The sequence below is a fragment of the Lissotriton helveticus genome, chromosome 5_1 (assembly GCF_964261635.1).
Source record: "Lissotriton helveticus chromosome 5_1, aLisHel1.1, whole genome shotgun sequence".
NCBI classification, from domain to species: domain Eukaryota; kingdom Metazoa; phylum Chordata; class Amphibia; order Caudata; family Salamandridae; genus Lissotriton; species Lissotriton helveticus.
In genome coordinates this window covers 1,086,897,661-1,086,919,569 of record NC_136065.1, presented here as the reverse complement: position 1 = coordinate 1,086,919,569, position 21,909 = coordinate 1,086,897,661, and the positions used below count along the sequence as shown (strand labels likewise).

Sequence of the window (21,909 nt, the reverse complement as noted above, 5' to 3'; positions counted from 1 at the left end):
TGCACCTTCAACCTTCCTTCCCCTCTTTGTTTCATGGGTTTCCTTACGTGTAGCTTTTTTCCCAGGCCGTCTCCAGTGTTGTAAATAAAAAATACCCTGTTGATAAGCAAATGTCAGGTAGCCAGATAACGTAGGATAGCAGGATGTAGGTTTATTGAAGAGGTAATAGGTTAGGTTACAGGTTACACAGTAAGTACCTCACCAGGAGCATGCAGCATCCTCACTGCTCAGCCCACTCTCTCTAACTTGACACTCCTCCAGGCACTCGCCAACATTTTATGACATCCCACTCCGGCTGAGCAGCAGGGAACACAGAATACATGGAGAGGAGGCATTACAACGAACAGTAGGGTATAACAAAAGTTTCTTGTTACAGATCATCACAGGATGTGAAGTGTCTTAACACCAAAGCACTTTCAAACAGTTTTTTTTTATTCACTAGGGAAAACCATATATAAGCACAATATTTCTAGCAAGGGCTTTGTTAATTTAAGGAAAATAGTATAGGGATAGAGGGAGGTTAAATGCCTAGTGCGGATTTCCCGCTCTTTTTTTTTTTTAAAAATCGCAAGGTCCCTCCTGTGATTCTTGGTTAAGTAAGCTGGTACGCTCTATCTCCAGTTAATAAATTAATAAATTGCTTCTGTCAAAAACCAAAAGAGGACGGCATCCGGGTGACTTAATGCAATGAAAGAGAAAATACGTTCCATTTGTTAAGGAAGGAATTCCAGTGTTTAGCATCGAGAATAGAAAAAGTGCAAACTCAAGACTGAGCACAGAGACTATGAACTGTTCAAGTCAGAACTGCAGCCACAAATGATGGACGGAATGCTGAATGACTCAAACATTCACCCCCAGTCAAGAGATCTGGGTTAAATCAATTGCTCTTTGGCTCACTACGCCACCTCAGTTTGGACCCAGCCATATGCAAATCAGATATGACCCTGTTCTTTATGGCAACAGTCCAGCCCGAACTGCCAAGCCAGGTCCTTCCTGGGCGGGAAACAAGTACATTGGGACCGGTTTCGGGGTAACACCCCTCATCCGCCAGGCTAGCTTGAATTAAGTGGCACAGCAAGCATGGGCATACCAAAAAGTGCTGCAGCAACAAATGATGGACGGAATGCTGAATGACTCAAACATTCACCCCCAGTCAAGAGATCTGGGTTAAATCCATTGCTCTTTGGCTCACTACGCCACCTCAGTTTGGACCCAGCCATATGCAAATCAGTCATGACCCTGTTCTTTATGGCAACAGTCCAGCCCGAACTGCCAAGCCAGGTCCTTCCTGGGCGGGAAACAAGTACATTGGGACCGGTTTCGGGGTAACACCCCTCATCAGCCAGGCTAGCTTGAATTCAGTGGCACAGCAAGAATGGGCATACCGAAAAGTGCTGCAGCAACAAATGATGGACGGAATGCTGAATGACTCAAACATTCACCCCCAGTCAAGAGATCTGGGTTAAATCCATTGTACTTTTGCTAACTACGCCACCTCAGTTTGGACCCAGCCATATGCAAATCAGTCTTGACCCTGCTCCTCATGGGAACAGTCCAGCCTGAACTGTCAAGCCAGGCCTTCTCTGGACCGGAAACCAGCATCCTGGGACTGGTTTCGGGGTAACACCCTATATCAGCCAGGCTAGCTTGAATCCAGTGTCAAAAAGCAGTTTTTCAGGCGCACCCTTGATATTTAATACTACGTAGGGGTGTTACCCAGAGATGGCTGCTTTACACCACCTAATGGATAGCCCCAGGGCTGCTCAGCTCCCAAACATTTAAAACTAAGTAGAACGGCTGCAGAGAGTCAGAATAACTGAACAAAAGACCAACACTTTAACAAGATACAGCAGCTGGGTGCGTTCTAAATTAATGGTTTTAGCAAAACACATTGCATTGCACTGCTCACTTGTGCTTTTATTTAAATGTTCTCCTGTCTGGGTGGCATTTGTTCTCCGATAAGTGACTGAGCACATTATAGTTAATATCATGCAGAGAGATCAATCTGCGGCTCAGAAGAACAAATGACATTTCTACCTGCACGTGCCAGTCTCCCATGGCTGTATGACCTTAGAAGAAATCCTTACAACACCTGTGAGAACAGAAATAACAAGTGGCCTTGCATACCCAATAGAGAGTCCATCTGCCCGACTCCCAGACCATCTAACCATGGCCATAATATCACTTTTAACTTAAGGAAGAACAGACAGCTATCTAACCCCCTACACTTGTTCATGTGTTCTGCCACACACACCAAACTTCCATTATTCTGCACTTTTGATGCTCTGGCTCATTCGTGCTAATCTTGCAACAAACAGTCCCTGGAAACCGATGTGCTGGTTACATCTGCTGTATGCAATTAAGCCGGCTGTGAACAAACATTACTGCTCGGCTTGCACTTGCCAAGGTAATATTTAACAGGGATCAATGGCACGCTATATTTGGCAACCAAGCCCATCTCCAGCTGTGCACTTTTGTCCCAGTCCCCTCGCGGTGCTTTCTACTCTTCATTTTAGAGCGGTCTTAATAAGCCATTCAAACCTCAGCCTCGCGCCATTTTATGGCGCTGCAGTGCAGGCCCACGCGCTAGAACCCTTACCTTTGCTGCTGCAAAGAACTGTCCCTATGCCTCCGCGGTTCCCGCAGGCTTAGGAGTCGGTTTACGATTGTCAAGCCCCAAGCAGCCTCACCCTCGGCACAGCAAATGATTCACTCCCTGCGACAAGGGGATATGAATAGTGCGGCACTGCAAACGTACCCAATTTTAATAACAACAGCGTGGCAGGTTAGGCCATAATGCACACAAGTCAAAAGGGCGTATACGCCTTGGTTTGATGGTAAAAAAACAACAATGGGTGCAGTTGGCCTCCCACAACTCTGGGCTCCGGTGCCACGGCACCTGCTGCCCTACTGGATAGCTAATTCTGGATTAATAAGGGTATCCGTCAGGGCACCTTAATGCACACAACACTCGCTGCACTGGTAGAAGTTTACAATGGGACAGTAAACCTGGGATTTAAAATCGGCCCGGGCAAGCTAAATAAAGTGGCCCACATTTGCATATTGCTTTTCCGCAAAACACTGCTTCAGCTAAATTTTATTAACAAGCATTTACAATGCAATAGTTCTCGCAGCATTAAAGTTTGAGTTATTGGCATTGTGTATGACAATGCCAATAGTTATAACTTTCGCAAATGTGACACCTATTGCATTTGTACTGCAATATGTGTTGAGAGTGAGTGAGTGAGTCAGTCAGTGAGTGAGAATGAGTGGGCGAGTTAGTCCGTGAGTGAGAGAGTCAGTTAGTGAGTGAGAGAGAGTGGGTGAGTCGGTCAGTGAGAGTCTGCACAGTGAGTGAGTTAGTGAGTCGGAGAGTCAGTCAGTGAGAGTCTGGTAGTGACAGTGAGTGAGTGAGAGAGTGGGAGAGTCTGTCAGTGCTAGTGAGAGAGTCAGTGTGAGTGAGAGTCAGTGTGAGTGAGAGTCAGTGTGAGTGAGAGTCAGTGTGAGTGAGAGAGTCAGTGTGAGTGAGAGAGTCAGTGTGAGTGAGAGAGTCAGTGTGAGTGAGAGAGTCAGTGTGAGTGAGAGAGTCAGTGTGAGTGAGAGAGTCAGTGTGAGTGAGAGTCAGTGTGAGTGTCAGTGAGAGTGCGAGTTAGTGTGAGTGAGAGTGTCAGTGAGAGAGTGAGAGTTTGTGAGAGTGTTAGTGAGAGTGTGAGAGAGGGAGAGTGTGATAGTTAGTCACTACCTAATTGAAGTTCTGGGATGGAAGTGTATTCTAAATTAAGAAAGTAAACTAGACAGACCTTTGTTTATGAGAATTGTATGAGGGAAGCACAATTATAATGGAGATTTCAAGGACAGAAGCGCCTGTTGATGGTGCATACCCTGGATAGAAAATCCCAGGATGGCGACGCTTCCTTGACGAGGTATCCCAAGATGGCGGTATGGCCTGTGTACGGTTACTCCCAAGATGGTGCTAATAGGGATGCCGTACCAAGGCGGCACTTCTGGGTTGGGATAACACAGGATTGGGGCAGCTCCTGGTTGCTGTACCCCAAGACTATAACACTTACTGTTTCTGGTGCCTCGTTTTGTTGTAGTATCTCAAGAAGGCAACACATCCCAGGCTCTCCAAGATGCCACCACTCTCTAACGTGTCACCTTAACATGGCTTCGTATCCTGAAATAAGAAGCGCAAAAAGGCTCAACAGTGTCGGCTGCACCAAGCTGCTAGAGCTAGTCTGGCTTCACACTAACATGTGCTATAATTAACAAGGGTGGTTGATATGCCCATAACGTCACGTCTGCCTAATATCCATTCATAAGAAAACACATCGCTTAAAATGTCTGGCTTCACACCAACATGTGCTGTGGTAGGCTGCCAATTCCTAAGAGGGCGGCACCTCCGCTGCTCTGATTTATCGCTTCCTTTCTTAAGAAAAATCTGATGCACATGTGCTGGAGAAGAGGGCTCAGAACTAGCCTCTACCCTGTTCTCACCATCACCTCCCACCCCTGAGAAAAAGCGATGAGACAGACCCTCTCCTGCCAGGACTGCAAGGGAACAGATTGCAAAGTGCTGATCAGGGGGTCGAAAGCGATGAGATCAGATGTGCTGGGAAAGGAACGCTGGCTCTTCCAAGAAGACAGCTTTCTGGCTTTTACAAAGCCTCCAGACCCGCACCCAAAAAAATAACACACTCATCAGTGGTGACAAAACAAAAGCTGTTCATTGACGCCAGACATGCAGGCAGGTACCTATTCATGATCCCCCCACCCCGCCCTCCCCAAAAAAGTATTTGCCCCATCAAGTGCACAGAGCTTTTCAGGGGCTCGACCCCAATCCATTTAGGCCACTGTCCTCTATCTGCCTCTTACCAAAACCTCTGTAAGCACCCCTTCCCACAACGCGGGGCTGTGCGGAGAAACGCTGGTTTAATGTGCGTCTGTCTGCAGCACCGCACAAAAGTCACTCCGGAAGTGCTGCAGCAAATATCAATTCGGGGAGATGATGGAGTTAATAGGGGCACATGAATGAACTTTGCACAACCTTTCGCTCCTGCCCACGAGTCCCTAAGCGCAAGCGTGCTCTTGCCTACGCTGAGGCGATGCACCTCGCACTCTGGCAGACATAGGAGCCGCTCAAGGTGACACCACGGATGGGGACTATGGGATATCGTCATGCTGCAGCGTTAGTGCGTTCTATGGTACCTGAACACCACCCATGACTCCAGGTGGCGGAGAGCTTTCTTGTAGAGCCGGAGCACCTTCTGCTGGTGCGTGAGGTAAGCGAAGGACATGGCAGCTTCCTAGCGGCAGGCTCGCACCAGGCGGCTGAACCCACGGCCTCCCGTTCCTCCCAGCTAACCGGTTTCGGTGGCCCTTTAGAAACAAAAGACTGGCTTACACGACAAGTGTAAGGTTGGTCGCCATCTTAGAGCTGTAGTTCGTAGTGGTTAACAGTCTACAAACACGCAAAATAAACGGCTAAAAAGTACTTGTCAACTTCGCTCATTGATACCGTTGACGTTTAATTTGAATATCAAACATTAAGGGGGAAACGAAACAATAAAGTACAGCTTTTTTTTACAGATCTATTAAATTAATAAACTAACACATACGCTTTCTTATTTGCAATTAACTGATTTCCATTAATTGTGAGTATCTGTTGGAACGCGAAGTTGTCCTTGAGGAAAACTACCGTGGGGCGGGACTTCCGTTTCCTGCTGGAAGCTCGCACCCACGAAGTGGCTGGCTAGGAGAGGAGCAGTGGTGACGCGGGGCTCCCATGCGTGAAGGAGAGCCTCGCGGTGGCGGCTGAAGTCCGGAGTGGCGGTAAGTGGGCCTTAGTTGTAGTGGGGGGGTCTCGGTGCACTCGTGTGTGTGTCTGCGCGCGTGTGTGTATGTGTGCGACGGCAGGGGGGTTCTCTGTATGTATGTGTGCGTGCATGGGCGCTCGTGTGTGTGTCTCTGTGTATGCGCATGCGTGTGTCGTGTTGGAGCTTCCCAGGAGACAGCAGCTGGCCACAGCGAGCGCGTTCGCATGTGCGTGGCCTGCTCCAATCGCTTTCTCGGAGAGGAAATGCGCGCGGCCAGGTGCTGTCTCCTGGAAAGCTGCGTCGCTGACAATAGGTCTCTGGCGAGACAGCGCTTTGCGCTGTAATCGCCACGAGACCTAAAAAGGGGGGAGGGAGGGTAAAAAAAGTGCACAGATTAGTTTACACTGAAAACAAGTAAGGCAACTTCTGCTCAGGCCCCCTGCCCCTGCTCAATATGCATACATTAATCAGCCGGCCCAGCGAGAGAAAGGGAGTGACAGCTCTGCCTGTTGATAAAAGGGAGGTAATGGACGCCCATCTACCTCCAGAAAGGCCACTCAGGCACCCACTGGGCCATTGGCGGCATCCAAACAACACAGACACCACCCAAATCGGTCCCCCAGGCTTCTTAAAAAAGCAGCCCATAGCTGGAATTCGGATCCGGCCCCTCAGGCATTGCCCGAGTGTCCGCATTACCAATCAGACCCTGCAGTTAACTACAAATGCGACCTCTCTCCTCCAAATGGACAAGGGGCCACAGGGCCAAAGTGGAAAAGAGTCACTGGGGGAGCATGTAGGCAGCAGCTGATAGGACTGATGTTAGTGCCACGTCAGGAACAGCAGCTTTACCGCGCATAGCGGAAGCGGTGAGAGGTGAGCAGCGTCCTCTCTGCCACTGGTTGCTCTCTGCCCTTGGAAGTTGGTAGCCATTTAATATTTTGCGACTGCAGGAACTGTCGAAAAGGAATGGCGCATAAACATACAAGAGTAAAATGAGATTTGCAATGGCAATCAAAAATAGCAATGTGCCTTGCAAACTAGTAATGTGCATTTATAGAATCAGCTGTGCTGATTTAGCAAATTTAAAGTACTTTTTGTGAATGTTGCCCACCCAATATCTTTAAATCTCCCAACTCCCGAATTCCCAAAATTAAAGTATGCACTGAGATTTAAAGTAGAACCAGATCCTATTGGCTCGCATATCTTAGTTTTGACATGGTCACTTTACATTAACATTTCACATCACCTAGAGTGCGAACATCTCAACATTGCTAATAAAAAGCCAGACATTCCTGCTTATCAAGCCCTAATGATAGTTAAACACGGTTGTGAATGCAGCGGAGAACAGGCTGACGACAGATCTCATACTAAAATTTGTAGATGACAACATAGCTTGTAAATCAATATTTCTACGCCATTTATTCCCTGAAATTTCCGATTTTTAGTCAATAAATACAAATGCTTCTCTGTTCTACTTTTTCATTCATTCCACAATGTAGGTTAGAAAGAGCGGTACTAATGTGTCATGTTTCTTTTTTTTTTTAATTGTGTAATAAAACTTGTTGAAATAAAAAATAAAGAAAAGAGCGGTATTTAAAATTTTGTCTCAGCAGTTGTGGCATGCAGATGTAGGAAATGAAAAGGTAGAAACACTGACTCATAAGGCAGGTATGGTTAGTTCACATCCTTAAGAGAAGAAACATACAATCCGATGACCATTCACAAAGCGAATAAAGAGCGCTGATCTAGCAGCGCTACAGAGCTCCAGCAGGCCAAGGAAAACTGAAGTAATGTAGCTAAGGGACTAGTTTATGTACATGGTGGAGGGAGTGCTTGTAAGAAATTAGCTCTGTATATACTGGACCAAAGTAAGGTACAGTGTGTAAAGAGTCCACAGTCTCCAGAGGTTTGGCAGAGGCTAAAGTTAGATCTAACCTTACTCTCTAAAGTGGTAGCTTGGTCGAGCAGTAAGGCAGTATCAGAGGACACTGTAAAGCATTTGTTGTACACACTCAGTCAGCAAATGGTCTCACACACTCAAGAACTGAACTCTAGGCCAACTGTTTTGTATCAAAATATATAGTTGTTTTATTTTAGAACCAATAAGGTATCAAAATATACTTTCTCAGAATGAGTTACTTTGGTTAAATACTTTTCAAATAGGCAATAGAAGTTTTGATAACAATAGTTACTGTTGTTGCAATAGGCAACACAATTTCAAACACAATGCAACATTGGGCTCAATGGGAATTTCTAGATAATTGCAATTAGTTACTATGAAGATTACTTTTCTAACCACAGGACTGGATCCTAGATTCCGTCCTGGGACATCTCCTGTAAACAGTTAGGTAAAAGCGTTTTGGTTACAGTAGTGATTTTTATGGAATATTATTGTTTTTTTAAAGTTGACACTTAGAAACTTTTTCACATAGAATCACCAATGCTATCCTATGGGAGGAAATTCACTTACCAGGTAAGTAATGTTATCGTTACTTTTTCTTACTCAGTGTTGGATCCTGGATTTCAGGGGCGTTACAGGTAGGGTAAGGGCAGGGACCAATGGGTCCCTGTCCTTGGGTGAGTACACCCCTATCCTGCTCCTCTCCTGTGGGAGGGGGGCAGGAGCCTATATCTGATTGGGCAGGGCTCCCCATCCTCAAGATGGCCGGAGCCCGACGTTGTGCTTCACCTCGCCTCTCCGACCTCAGGGGTGGAGTTGGCACAGGCTGGCACACCCCCTTTCCTCACTTAGGGTTTCCCGCCAGTCTTCCCAACAGAGTGGGGGTCTGAACCAGTGGGGGCCAATTGCTGAGTACAGCAAGTGGCCTGGAGTAGCACACAAAGGCAGAATGCCTTTGAAGCTTCCCCTGCCCAACCTGGGGGAGGAGACCTAGCACCTCGCCCGGGATGTGCATTGTTGCAGGCCCAGGAGAGCGGAGGGCTCTCTACCCAGGGGTCCAGCAACATGTCTGCTGTGTGGCAGCCTAGGCAGCCCCTCAGACAAGACGTGGATTGTAGGTTAGGTTTCAGGGGTCATCTCTAAGATGCCCTCTGTAGTGCATTTTACATTAAATTCCACACTGGCATCAGTGTGGGTTTAATGTGCTGAGAAGTTTGATATCAAACTTGTCAGTGTTCAGTGTAGCCAATATGGTGCTGTGGAGTTCGTAATGACAATCTCCCAGCACCATATACTCTTAATGGCAGCACTGTACTTACAGTGCCCAGGAATGGCCCTGGGTACTGTAGGGGCACAGGGCTCATGCACCTGTGCCCACACCACTCGCATAGTGCACCCAGCTAGAGGGGTGAGTCAGGTATGCCACGGCAGTGGGATTGTGGGCATGGCACACAGGGATGTGTGTCATTTCAACTCTCTGTTTAGGTCTGCATCAAGTCACTCAGCCTGCAAGGCAGTGTGTGTGTCAGGGTACAGGGCCCCTAAGGGTGGCACAGTAAGTGCTGCAGCCCTAAGGGGTCTCCTCTGGTCACAGTGTCCTGGGTACCTAGGGTACCATTTACCAAGGGTTGACCTGGGGCCAGAGATGCCAATTGGGTTTAGGTTTCAACACAGTTTTAGGAAAGGAACACAGGGCCTGGGTACCTGGTTGGCAGTAACACAGGGCACACTCAGTCAAAGTACATCAGCCATTCAGCAAAAAGTGGGGGTATACCATGCAAGAAAGATGGCACTTTCTCACAGTGCTTTCCAGTGATGGGCCAGTGTGTCTGACTCAAACCAGCCCACCTTTCACAAGACAACACACTTCCATTTAGAAGGAAAGTAAAGATCTAAGTTTTTTGCACTTCGTGTACGTGGGTTGTTTAAAAAAACAAACAAGGAGTTAATAACTAGGAGTATTCGAGAATTACAGGGGAAACGTGCTTTAAAATATCTGAAAAACTGAAAAGCCTGAGACTATCTTTCAAAAAAGAGGAAGGAAAGCCCAAAAGACTGGTTTTGGAGCCATATAAAGCTGAACTTTGACATGTGGGTATGCAAGGCATTAAAGCAGCACTTTGGCATGTGGGTATGCAATGCATTTAAAGCTGCACTTCTGCATGTGGATACGCAAGGAATTTAAAGCTGCACTTCTGCATGTGGATAGTCAAGGCAAATAAAGCTGCACTTTTGCATGTGGGTACATGAGGCAAATAAAGCTGCACTTTGACATCTGGGTACGTGAGGCAAATAAAGCTGCACTTTGGCATGTGGGTACGCGAGGCAAATAAAGCTGCACATTTGCATGTGGGTACATGAGGCAAATAAAGCTGCACTTTGACATCTGGGTACGTGAGGCAAATAAAGCTGCACTTTGACATGTGGGTACGCGAGGCAAATAACCTGCACTTTGACATGTGGGTACACAAGGCAAATAAAGCTGCACTTTTGCATGTGGGAACGCAAGGCAAATAAAGCTGCACTTTGACATGTGGGCACGTGAGGCAAATAAAGCTGCACTATTACATGTGGGTACGCGAAGCAAATAAAGCTTCACTTTGACACGTGGGTACACGACTCAAATAAAGCTGCACTTTGCATGTGGATACGTAAGGCATTTATAGCTACACTTTGACATGTGGGTGCATGTGGCATTTAAAGCTGCACTTTGACATGTGGGTATGTGTGGCATTTAAAGGTGCACTTAGGCATGTGGGTACGCAAGGAAAATAAAGCTGCACTTTGACATGCGGGTACGCGAAGCAAACAAAGCTGCACTTTGACATGTGGGTACACAAGGCATTTAAAGCTTCACTTTAACATATGGGTGCGCGAGGCATTTAAAGCTGCACTTCTGCATGTGGGCACACTAGGCAAATAAAGCTGCACTTTGACATGCGGGTACGCGAAGCAAACAAAGCTGCACTTTGACATGTGGGTATGCAAGGCATTTAAAGCTGCACTTTGATATGTGGGTATGCAAGGCAAATAAAGCTGCACTTTTGCATGTGGGTACGCGAGGCAAATAAAGCTGCACTTTGACATGCGGGTACGTGAAGCAAACAAAGCTGCACTTTTGCATGTGGGTACACGAGGCAAATAAAGCTGCACTTTGACATGTGGGTACGCGAGGCATATAAAGCTGCACTTTGACATGCGGGTACGTGAAGCAAACAAAGCTGCACTTTGACATGTGGGTACTCAAGGCAAATAAAGCTGCACTTTTGCATGTGGATATGCGAGGCATTAATAGCTGCACTTTGACATGTGGGTTTGTGAGGCATTTAAAGGTGCACTTTGGCTTGTGGGTACGAGAGGCAAATAAAGCTACATTTTCGCATTTGGGTACGCGTGGCATATAAAGCGGCCCTTTGGCATGTGTGCAAGACCATTTATACATTCAGGCTATGTTGTTTGCTTTTTCAGCCTGTGTGTCAGCTGTAATCGCATTGGACGTCAGCCTCTGTAATTGAGGGTATCAGAAACAGCGTGCTGCGTGCACAGCAGCCATAAGGCACAGGGAAAGCATCTGCAGTCATAGCTGCCACACACACTCTCTCGTCAATAAATGCTCCCCCCCTTAGTCTTCTAAAATGAGTTTAGAAAAAATTCCTAGGATCGGTAGCTTTAATGTACCTTCTTTCTCTCCAAAAGAGGAAAGTTTCCTAAACTCCAGGGTCGGACTGGCCCGTGTGGCAATCAGGCACTGCACGACTGGGTGGTCTGACAGGTCAGTGTGTGGGCCAGTTTTATTTCTGGCTGTTTGTGGGCTTCCTTTGTGGTCTGTTAGGCCGCTGTTTGCAGTTGATTATCCTGATATTAAAACAAACATTGCCGGCAGCAAACTCAAATCCATGCAGTCTCCCTTACCTTGCAAAACACTTTACAAATGCAATACTGCTCGAATTTGAAAACATGGGACACGTCTTTAGCTGTCTAAGTACTAATGGGGGCCTCTTATTTTAGCCCATTTTCTGTCCCAGTCCGACCCAGACGAACTGAGAATGCCCTGGAAGCAGCATCAAACCACAATTCTCACAGACTGTCAGAGCCTGGAATATCTTTTCAATTAAAATTGTTGTAACCTTCCACTGAGGTCATTAAACTCACACAAGGCTCCTAACTGAGGAGCTTGAGACTGACCCGTGTCAAGTTTGCCGGTCTTTCCTTGACAACAGAGGGAGCTAAATTATAGAGTTCGTTACTTTTTAATATTCGATCAGCTCCCAATGTAATAATTTCTAAATGAATAATTAAAATCTTTCTTTTCTTGCGCTTTAGAATTATGATCCAGCACCGTAGTGACTGACTGCCTTTGAGAACTGACATTTTTAAGTATTTTTACTTTATGGTTTGATATGGTGATGCTTTTATTGTGCTACGTTTCTTTCTTTGTGGTTTTTGCTGAGAACACGTTTTGTGGGTTTTACTCGACTGTGTCACATTTTTAGATGTCTATGTTTTTTCATGTATTCACTGCGTGCTTGTTTAAGGATTACGCTCTCCAAGTATTTGGATTACATATTAATTTTGTTTTACTAACTTAATCCAGTAAAGTTCTGTGTTGTATTCTTTTTCTATTTTTTTAGACTTGGTATGCACCTTGTAAGTGATATCTTTTGGCATGGTTTTGTGTATTAAAAGTAAAGAAAGTGAGAAACAAACAGCAATTTCAAAGACTACTTCATGGTTTTTAGTCCATGAGTTATTAGATTCAAAGAATATTTGAAAAAGAATAAGCCGGATGTATTGAAAAGCAAAACGATAGGGCTTTAAAACAGTATGCTACAGGTGGAAGAATCGATTTAATAGGCTATCCAATGAATGATGTCACAATATGTCAAAACCCGTCTGGGGGGGGTGATTGGAAAGCAAGGTTGTAGTGAGTGATTCACTCTTCAAGCAGACCCGCATTCTAATGTTATCCAGGAACAGTTTATTTTATTTTATTTTATTTAGAAAGTTTTATATAGCGCGAACGTGACCCTTGGGTATCAGAGCGCTTCACAGCATATATAAACAGGAGGTAGATTAGAAATACAGAATACATATACATGAGGTAGATTAGACAAACCATTCACATATCGTTACCCTAAAGGGAATGAGGTAGGTAGTTATGGTTTCATACATTTGGTGTAACCTACTGCTACAATTCACATAGCATTGCCCTACTGGACTATGGTAGGTTAGTTATACTTTAAGTAAATAGGTTTATCATACTGATATGAGGTAGATTCGGTTAGTACTAACATCAGGATAACATCATACTAAATTTTCAACCTGCGTCTATCCCCAAGTTGACATAAAAGTTATAACTTTTCTCCAATATCCTGTTAAATTGACTGCTAAGTTCCTGTATAGACCATACTGTCTTGGCTTTTATTAAGCGAACTTCTTCTTGTTCTCTCTGTGCTCTAGCCTCTAGGTCGTTACTGCTTTCTGGACATTGTTTCTCGTTTCCATTCGATGCTCCGTGTGGGCCCTTTCAGATGCAGTGGCGTTGAAGTCCGTACTTGACTATGTAAGGAACTTATTCATTAGGAAGCTCTTAGCTTCCTTTTTGAATGTAATAGTGTTAGTAATTTTCCTAATATTCGGAGGGAGTGAGTTCCAGACTCTGGGGGCTGCCCCAGAGAACGCTCTGTCATAGGTTTTCTTCTTCCTGAATAAGGGTGGCCTCAACAGCAGCTCCTTGGCACTTCTGGCAGGTCTGCAACCTCCCGATATCTCAATCTTCTGGGCCAGGTAACTCGGTGTTTTGTAGTGGAGTGCTTTGTGGGTGATACATGCCAATTTTAAATTGGATTCTGGCTTCATAGTGGTTTATTCAATCCACTGAGCCCACAACCAGAGCGGAAGAACCTACAGGAGCTGGAGTCAGTCAGCCGCTGACAATCTGTGAGCCTTGTCAGCAGGAGTATGGAACCCACAGGCCCTGTACTTCCAGAATGAGGAACAACAAGCATCACAACTGAGGTAACTAATACAATGAGATTCATTTAATATAACGTTTATGTATCTTGCTGCCACAAAAGTACTAATACAAGTTTACCATAAAGGGTCACTGAGCCTTAACTGTGGTGGTTGGGGCCTTTCACCAATGATTTCCAGTGGCCTGACCTGCAATGGCACTGCAAACTAGGAGTCGAATACACCGTGTCCACATTGGACTTCCAAAGTAGCAAATGAGAGCAGTCAAAGGTTTCTCAGGACGGTATGTGGAGGGTACAGACTCAGAACACAAACAGTTATACAACAGAGACAATAAGTGCTGTCCAACCCAGTGCTTTTCTTTATAGGGAAAAATAAGTACTTTTATCACACACTAAAAAGGTAATACTACACAAAATAAGGTAAGTCAGGCACAGGGTTCTAATACAGCTACTCTGGAATTATAATAACACAGAATATAACAGGCAAGATTAGGGTACAAGTGCAAGCTCACAATGGCATGAACATTGGTTCATTGGTTCAGTCTTCTCTCACTACTAAAATGTTTCCTCAGAGCACAAATGAATAAAAGCAAAATACATATTCAGTTTAATGGCAGAAGCATAGTCAAAGTTCAGTAACGCTTGGTTGGTTAACTTGAATCATGGGGCACCTGGAAATCATGAGCACAATGCCCTCAGACAACAGCAACAGCAGCACAAGCGGTCCAACTCATGATTTACAGCAGCGGCACAGATGTGCAGTACGCATCTACACCCCAATGTTAGTCCCATAATGTGAATGTTACGGCAAAGCGGCAGTTCAGGACCTGTTGGTCCCACCACCCAATTAACAAGGAGTGCCCCCCAGCTGTCAATCACAGGCCCTTTGATCGACGTGTCGACTCCTGGCAGAGTCAGCACGGTCAGTCTACTCCTGCCAGTGGGTTTGCACGTTGCGATTGTGCTGATGGTCGTGCTCCTAGGCTGTCGGCTGTGGTCAGGTAACATACGGGGAGCAAGGACAACCACTCCTGGGTGTTGCTGCTGGTTATACTCCCTTGATCAGTGTACGTTTCTGGGTTGCCCTATGCTCCAGGTGCAGTAGCTAGGATTTTCTTCCTCAAGCAGCCATCTCTTTGCAGGGTCATTGCACACTATTCCCCCTATCAGCAGGCCAGGGGGGACACAGGCACCAGGCAGAACAACAGCTCTTTCTGCAAGATGGTGCAGGAATCGGGTGATGTCCCCTCACCTCTTTGATATTGGCTGTCAAGGACAACACCCCGTACCTCAGCAGTTCTTCCAGTTCTCCTCACAACACTCCATACCTCATAAAGACACTGATGCTGCAACCTTGTTGCTTCCAGGGTATTCTGAGTTCGGGAAACTTTCCATTTTTGGAGAGGAAGAGGGTAAATTAAAGCTGCTCTTCCGGGTGATCTTTTAACTCTTTTAGGCTACCGTCTCACCACCTCTTAAGTTTACTTGCAACGAAAATAGGGACGACTGCGGAAAAAAAGGAATTCTTTGACGAGAAAGGTTCACTTTCCATACAAGCATGATGATCCCCCTGTCAGTAGTCTGGACCCAGTTTGAAGTAGGTCCCATAAAAAGCACCTTCTTCTATCGAACATAGAGAATCTTTTTTTAAGGGAATGGCCTCACAGTAAGTAGTGACATTGTTGTCTTCAAAGTGGAGCACCCAAAACATAAGATCAATGAAGCGTGAAGCCTACTCATACCCACCATCAAACACATGACAGTGTTCAGGAGGGGCTACTCAACAGGCCTTTGCTGAAAATGTCATTGCTGCATTTCTGAAGCAGCCCTGTCTCCATCTGCCTAAACTTCAGTGTCTGAGGCTATATCCTTCTGCCATAGAATGCAAGTAACAAATACCGTAGTTTAGATAGTCTGTTAACACAACCTCCATCCTGTGCAATCTTTCAGCGGGGGGAGTATTCATACTGGTATCAACACACATACACTCACAGTATCTATGGAATCCAGCTACCTATCACCGAACATACAGCATGCACATGACACGTACAATGGGATGTCAGCACAGGGTCTGGGCAATACATTCAAACAGAACTTTAATCAAGTGGGGCTTGTAGGCATCAAAGTACGACCTACACATGAAAAATGTCTGTTATGTATTATCAAACAAAAGAAAGTTATGCTACCACCACAGCTTAATACATATATCCCAGTACATGGACAGTAGTCCCATGTTAACTAGATAGTGCTCCTGTTACGCCCCTAAATACCGTAGAACCCAGCCCAGAGTCTCATGGTCAATTACAAGGCCCAAGCTTAACTGGGCATGCAAGATAAGCACGTATACTGGGTCAAAATAATATCAGAATAACAGATAACATACAGGTGGGATCACCCAGGCCAGGTGTGCACGTCTACACTACAGTGCATGGGACACTCCTGTCCCAACACCACTTGATTTACTATTTATAGCGACTTGCTTTCACAAAGGTTACCCCATGTCAATTACAGCAAAACATTATATTTATGGCTCAGTCTACATACCCAAGATGGCCGGATGAGACATAAAGGTTCCCATGAGACTGAACATGCATGAAATAAGTTACTCCTAGTACACGTAGTCCTAATGAGCTTTGAACAGAATATCAAAGTATGTTTTGGGCACATATCCCACCTCCTCCTGAAAAAGAGGAAAAGAAGTGTGCCAATGCCACCATACTAAACTGGTCTGTGGGTAGGTATAGGCTGAAGAAGCAGAAGTCCAAAATTGCACCCTAGGGCATTAGCTTGCATGAAGATGTTATTCTATTTGCTATGCTGGGCAAAGAATACCTGTTAACTACTCATCTAGTCCCACATGCGAGTGAGGGTAGACAACATCACAGTATAATTTCAGATACTTCTACATTGTGTTGTTAATATCAATTACTTTTTAGGAATCAAAATGCTGTTAATTTTTATGCAGTGCCAACTAGTCCATTGTCACCATTTAACAAACGTTAGCTTAAAAGTTAAGAACAAAAGATCAAAACATTACAACATTTCCAAAACAAAGACAATCAAAGCATCACAACATTTCTAAAACAAAGACAATCAAAGCATCACAACATTTCTAAAATAAAGACAATCAAAGCATTACAACATTTCTAAAAACAAAGACTCTCGAGACTGAGTGAGGTTTGTATTGTTACAAATGCATAAAGTAAATAAAGAAACTGGAGAACTGGCGATCTGAAATACCTATAAAACTGCAGCATGCATCCTGTGATGGCCATCCCACCAGGAACCTGGAAGGACATTCGACCAATAAAGTTCATCTTGTCTCCTGTATCAGGGTGGAAGGCCGAGTCATACAACTTCTTGGCATAGTGGAGCTGCTCCACACTTGTCCCAGGTGGCACTGAACCTGCTCTGCAGAAAAGAATAACAAATCAGAATGGGTCATGATAAATCAAAGTATGGAACGGTTTGCTCTACTCGTGAGGTCTTTATCATGCCTACAATGGGTCTTTTTTTTGTAAAAACAATTTTTATTGGCATTCCAAGTCAAAAATAGTACAGTGCAAGGATAAAACAATGCAGTAATAACCGACATTCCATGATAACAATACATTTCTGACAAGATGCCTTTTCTAGATAACAATCCCCAAACCGTTCCCTCCCTGAGTCCCACCCCCCTAGTCAGTGATGCCTACAATGGGTCTGGTGCACAAGTACCATAAATCCTTCTCTTTTGTTGCTTTCAGTAAACATTCAGAAGCAATGGTAATCAGTCACCTGGATCTGGATCTGTAAACATTACACAATTTAGCTTTACTTTCTCGTCAACAAAGAGTAGTCATGAAAGGTGCGCCCAACCACAGTCTCAAAGTTATATCTGAGACTGCCTTTAAATTCCCAACACATTTTCTGAGCCTGTTTGAAGTTTCATCATCGGCGGTTGCTCCTCGTCGGGGAGGCGGTGCAATCCCCGACGGGCTCACCTCAAAGAGGGGCGCTTTGGCGGAGATCTTTTGTATCCAACTGCCTTATGGTGGAGTGGGGGTGTGTGGGCAGGGTAGCAAGTTAGCCTGGTGAGGTGATTAAAATGTAGCAGGGGGTGCCGGAAACCACTTTATTCTGGGGGTCCCCCTACTGCAATTAAAAGCGTGAAGCTAGCTCGGCGGAGATGGGTAGGTGCACCCACACGGACACGGGCAGATTGAGCTACACTTAACTGGTTCGACCCCGTTGTACTGACCCGCCGATCCCTCATGTGGCAAGTAGTCCCCGACCATTAGGCATAGGATTATCCACAGAGGTAAATTATATCAACACCACACACATGACACTAGCATGTTGTTGATTTTATTTATTTTCACTTTTTCAAGGTCCTGATGAATCGCGGGTAATAGCCCCAGTGCGAGAAACATGTCGACCGATTCCTGTTCTAGTCTCCTCTAGGGTCACTCGACCTAACCTGTTAATCCCTAGCGAGCTAGCTTCACGCTTTTAATTGCAGTAGGGGGACCCCCAGAATAAAGTGGTTTCCGGCACCCCCTGCTACATTTTAATCACCTCACCAGGCTAACTTGCTACCCTGCCCACACACCCCCACTCCACCATAAGGCAGTTGGATACAAAAGATCTCCGCCAAAGCGCCCCTCTTTGAGGTGAGCCCGTCGGGGATTGCACCGCCTCCCCGACGAGGAGCAACCGCCGATGATGAAGCATGACACCCTTCTGGGTGTGTGAGGCAACTACATCCAACAAAATGGATGCCCCAAGGTGTCACACACACACCTTTGGTCACGCCAGCCAACCTATTTTTCTCTCTCTATAGGAACAGTTCAGCTACCCCCCCTTGTTGCATTACTTGTACCTTACACGGGCACATGCTGATACTGGACCTTCCACTCCCTTGAGTGGTAATTGGTGCCCGTTGATCGAAAGATCACTCTCCCCTCTCTTTGATTACTACCTGTTTGAAGTTGCCATCCATCTATAATCTGACATCAGACTACAGAATTCACATTCTCATGCCCATCTGTTGCCTAATACTGGCACATGGCAGAAGGCAACATCTGCAGATAAAGTCATTGTTTGAGGGGGTGAGGAGTTGTTATTGCCACAATTTTGTCAAAGCGTACTATTCATGAAGATACTGTATTTAGCCCCATATTTTCAACCATACATTATTCTGCTCTCCTCTAAGCCACATGTAAAACAGGCCAGCCCTCACCTTGCTCGTCCTTTTTTTTTTCTGTCAAGATCGACGGTCGTCTAGCAGGTCAGAGGTAAGTGTTTGTTACAATAATGCTGTTTCTTTAGCATTTTGCAGGATTGTTCGTCCCGTTTAAAGATGCTCTGCCAGTTTCACATTATCGGGGACCGGAGGGCAGGCAGGCAGTATCTGCTGTCCTGTTTGATTCCAGGTGAGGAGATGAAATATATAGGGCACTATTCAACACTTCTCAAGGGACAAGTTTTTCTTCCTCAATCCCATATGTTGACTCTGAGATCTCATTTGCAGGATATTTTTGGCCAGACCTAGGCTGCGACTCTGCTGTAGCTGTGGTCCCAGATGGGCATGTCAGGAACAATGTTTGTGCTTCCTCATGCTACATTGCACATAAAGCCTTTTGTGCAATATGTCCTGGAGTACTGGATCCCGCAGTCCAAAAATTTGAGACATTGATCCCTGTGTCTCCCAGGATTTGACTGGTGCCGCATTGGTGACAGCTCGGAGACCATTTGTACCACAGAGTGGTTCTCAGCCCCCCTGCACCAGTAATCCTGATGAAAGAATCTAGCATGAAGAGTTAGGGTGCGACTTTAGACAGTTCTTCAGCCCAAGGACTGTGGTCTTCCCGGGAAGCTGGGATGCTATAGAAGTGAAATGAGTTCATGCACTCTCGATGACAACTCAAGTCTTTTGCACCATAAAATCCCGGACAAACCCTTTTGGTCTGAACTGTCAATGTGGTCTTGAAATGTAACATAAACCATCAGCAGGTACCAGGTCTCCATCGCTGTCTAGATGGCTAAGATGCTTCGGGAGAGGGCACAAACACTCTTGATTTCAATCACAACATGTTACATTTCAGGGGTGACAAAAATTCAAGTTCATGCTCGGAATCAAGTTTTCCTTCATAAAGTATGCACTATGACCCAATCTATTTCAGGAGACTGCAGGTCTGATGGGGACACCATTAGGTGGGACTGCTTTTCTTACAAACAATTGCTATAGGGAAAGAGCAGTGGCATTAAGGGGGGTAGATGCAATTTCTTTGCAATGGCCAAAAGGTGTGTTGTAAGTTTTTTTTCCTTTACCCCAAAGGATCTTTCATAAGGCATGTCTGGTAAAAGAATTTGTCATTCTAATTGCTATATTCTGACAATGCTGGGTGTGGTTCCCTGTGCTGTATCTCATTGGTCTGACAAACGAATGCCAAAAGTTTTTCTTCCTCAGTCCCAGATGTTGACTCCGAGATCACATCTAGGGGATCTCCTGGGATGGATGAAAGCCTCAACTCTGCTGAGGTTGAGGTTCCATGGGGAGGTGCCAGCAGCAATATTTGTGGTCCTTTCACCTAAAACCTTTGTGCAAAATGTTCTGGTTTCTTGGAGTTGCACAAGAACTATGAAACATTGATTCCTGGCTCCTTCATGATCCGATTGGTACTGCAGAGGTAGCAGATCGGAGATCATCTGTCCTGCAAAGTGTCCTTTCTCTGCTTTAGTGGTTGCTTCTTTTCAATCCCTAGTTGCCCAGGATGCATTTAATGGATTGGTAGCTTGGAGGACAGGATTGTTGCTCTTGGGTGTTTCTGTTGGGTTGGCTTGTGCATTACAATAGCCCAAGTGTCTCCACTTTTATTTCTTATTCTAAACAGTTGAATTCTTTTTGGAAATGATGTGAGGCACATTTTATGACTCCACTATTTTGTGAGCCCATGTGCATTTTCGATTTTTTAAAAGATGGCTTTTATTTAGGTATAGCTACTTCTTCGTTATCCTCCTGATCTTAGATCTGGCTGGATTCGATTTTCACTCTTAATGTGTGAGCGCAGTTACAATTGACTTGACTTGTACATATACACAGGGGCGTAGCCTCAGGGGGAGTGTTTGGGGTGTTACGCCCCCCCTAATAAATGCATTATTTAATATATGGTTGGGTACAGGAACTGTCAGTCAGATTTCACCTGGGAATTCTAAATACTCAGTCAGACTAAAACACACAAACACTCAACTCTGTTTTGAAGGTCTTAAAACAAGATTATTTTACAAAATACTGTAAATGAAGTACCCCTCACAATCAGCACTCCTTTCCCCTGGCCCTTTAGCCCTCCTCATGCACTTCTTCTCATATAATGATGGTTAACATGACATGCCAGTATGAGCTTTGGAAAATCTGACGCTCCGACTTTCAGGCAAGATGGCGCCCGCACGGATGGACGTGTCGGACGTGTGAGCTGACCTCTCTCTCTGACCCACAGGTCTAAGCTTTCGAGGCGTCGTGAAACTTTCATGCGGGTAATTTGCTGAGAACGATTTGAAAAGATTTGAAGAAGAATAAGCAACTTTTCAGTAGCTGCAGAATAAACCGTGTGAAGAACTCCGCTGGGGAAACGCCGATGCTTGCAGTACTCACAGCGCTGGTGAAACTCCGCCGAGCCTTGTGGGCGGTACCTTCCACAGGTGCTGCGGCTTGGCTCAGCGGTGAATGCGGAGAACGCCGATGCATTGGAGACCACACGGAGAAAGGAGCCAAGAGAATTGTCTAAGTAATGCCTCCGAAAGGTGCACGCAGCAAACGCGGCCAGGAGACGAATGTGACCGCGACCACAGGTGGAGGTGGAGGCGCAAAGGATATGAGCGGAGGTACCTCGCAGAAAACTGGAGCAGGCGTTCTAGGTGAGAAGACGGGGGAGACCCCCGGGAAAGTTAAACAGACTATCTCTGCTTTATTTACGGCTGTGGAGGAAAAACGAAAGGCGAAAAACGGAAGGCATGTGCAAACTGCATCCCACGTGGATAATTGCCTGACAGAGTCTTCCATGCCGGTAACGGAGATATATACGCCCACGGAGAATGCTAGAGTTTTGCCGGGGGTAGAAGAGGTAAGGCTGCCCTATATTACAGTAGAGTCGGAACTTATGAGTGTGCTACAAAATAACACTAGTATATCTGGATGAAATGGTGGCACGGGTATGGGCATTATAGAGGCAGCCACTGA

General features: G+C 45.5%; 1 protein-coding gene across 3 annotated transcripts in view; it reads right to left on the bottom strand.

Moving 5' to 3' along the window:
• Window positions 1-21,909, bottom strand: part of SFXN2 (sideroflexin 2) — a 182,481-nt gene that overhangs the window by 105,592 nt on the left and 54,980 nt on the right. For all 3 annotated transcript variants that reach the window (XM_078643664.1, XM_078643665.1, XM_078643663.1), the window contains one exon: window positions 16,932-17,102. In XM_078643664.1, coding sequence (XP_078499790.1) covers window positions 16,932-17,102 — 171 coding nt within the window. The remainder of the gene's footprint in view (window positions 1-16,931; window positions 17,103-21,909) is intronic.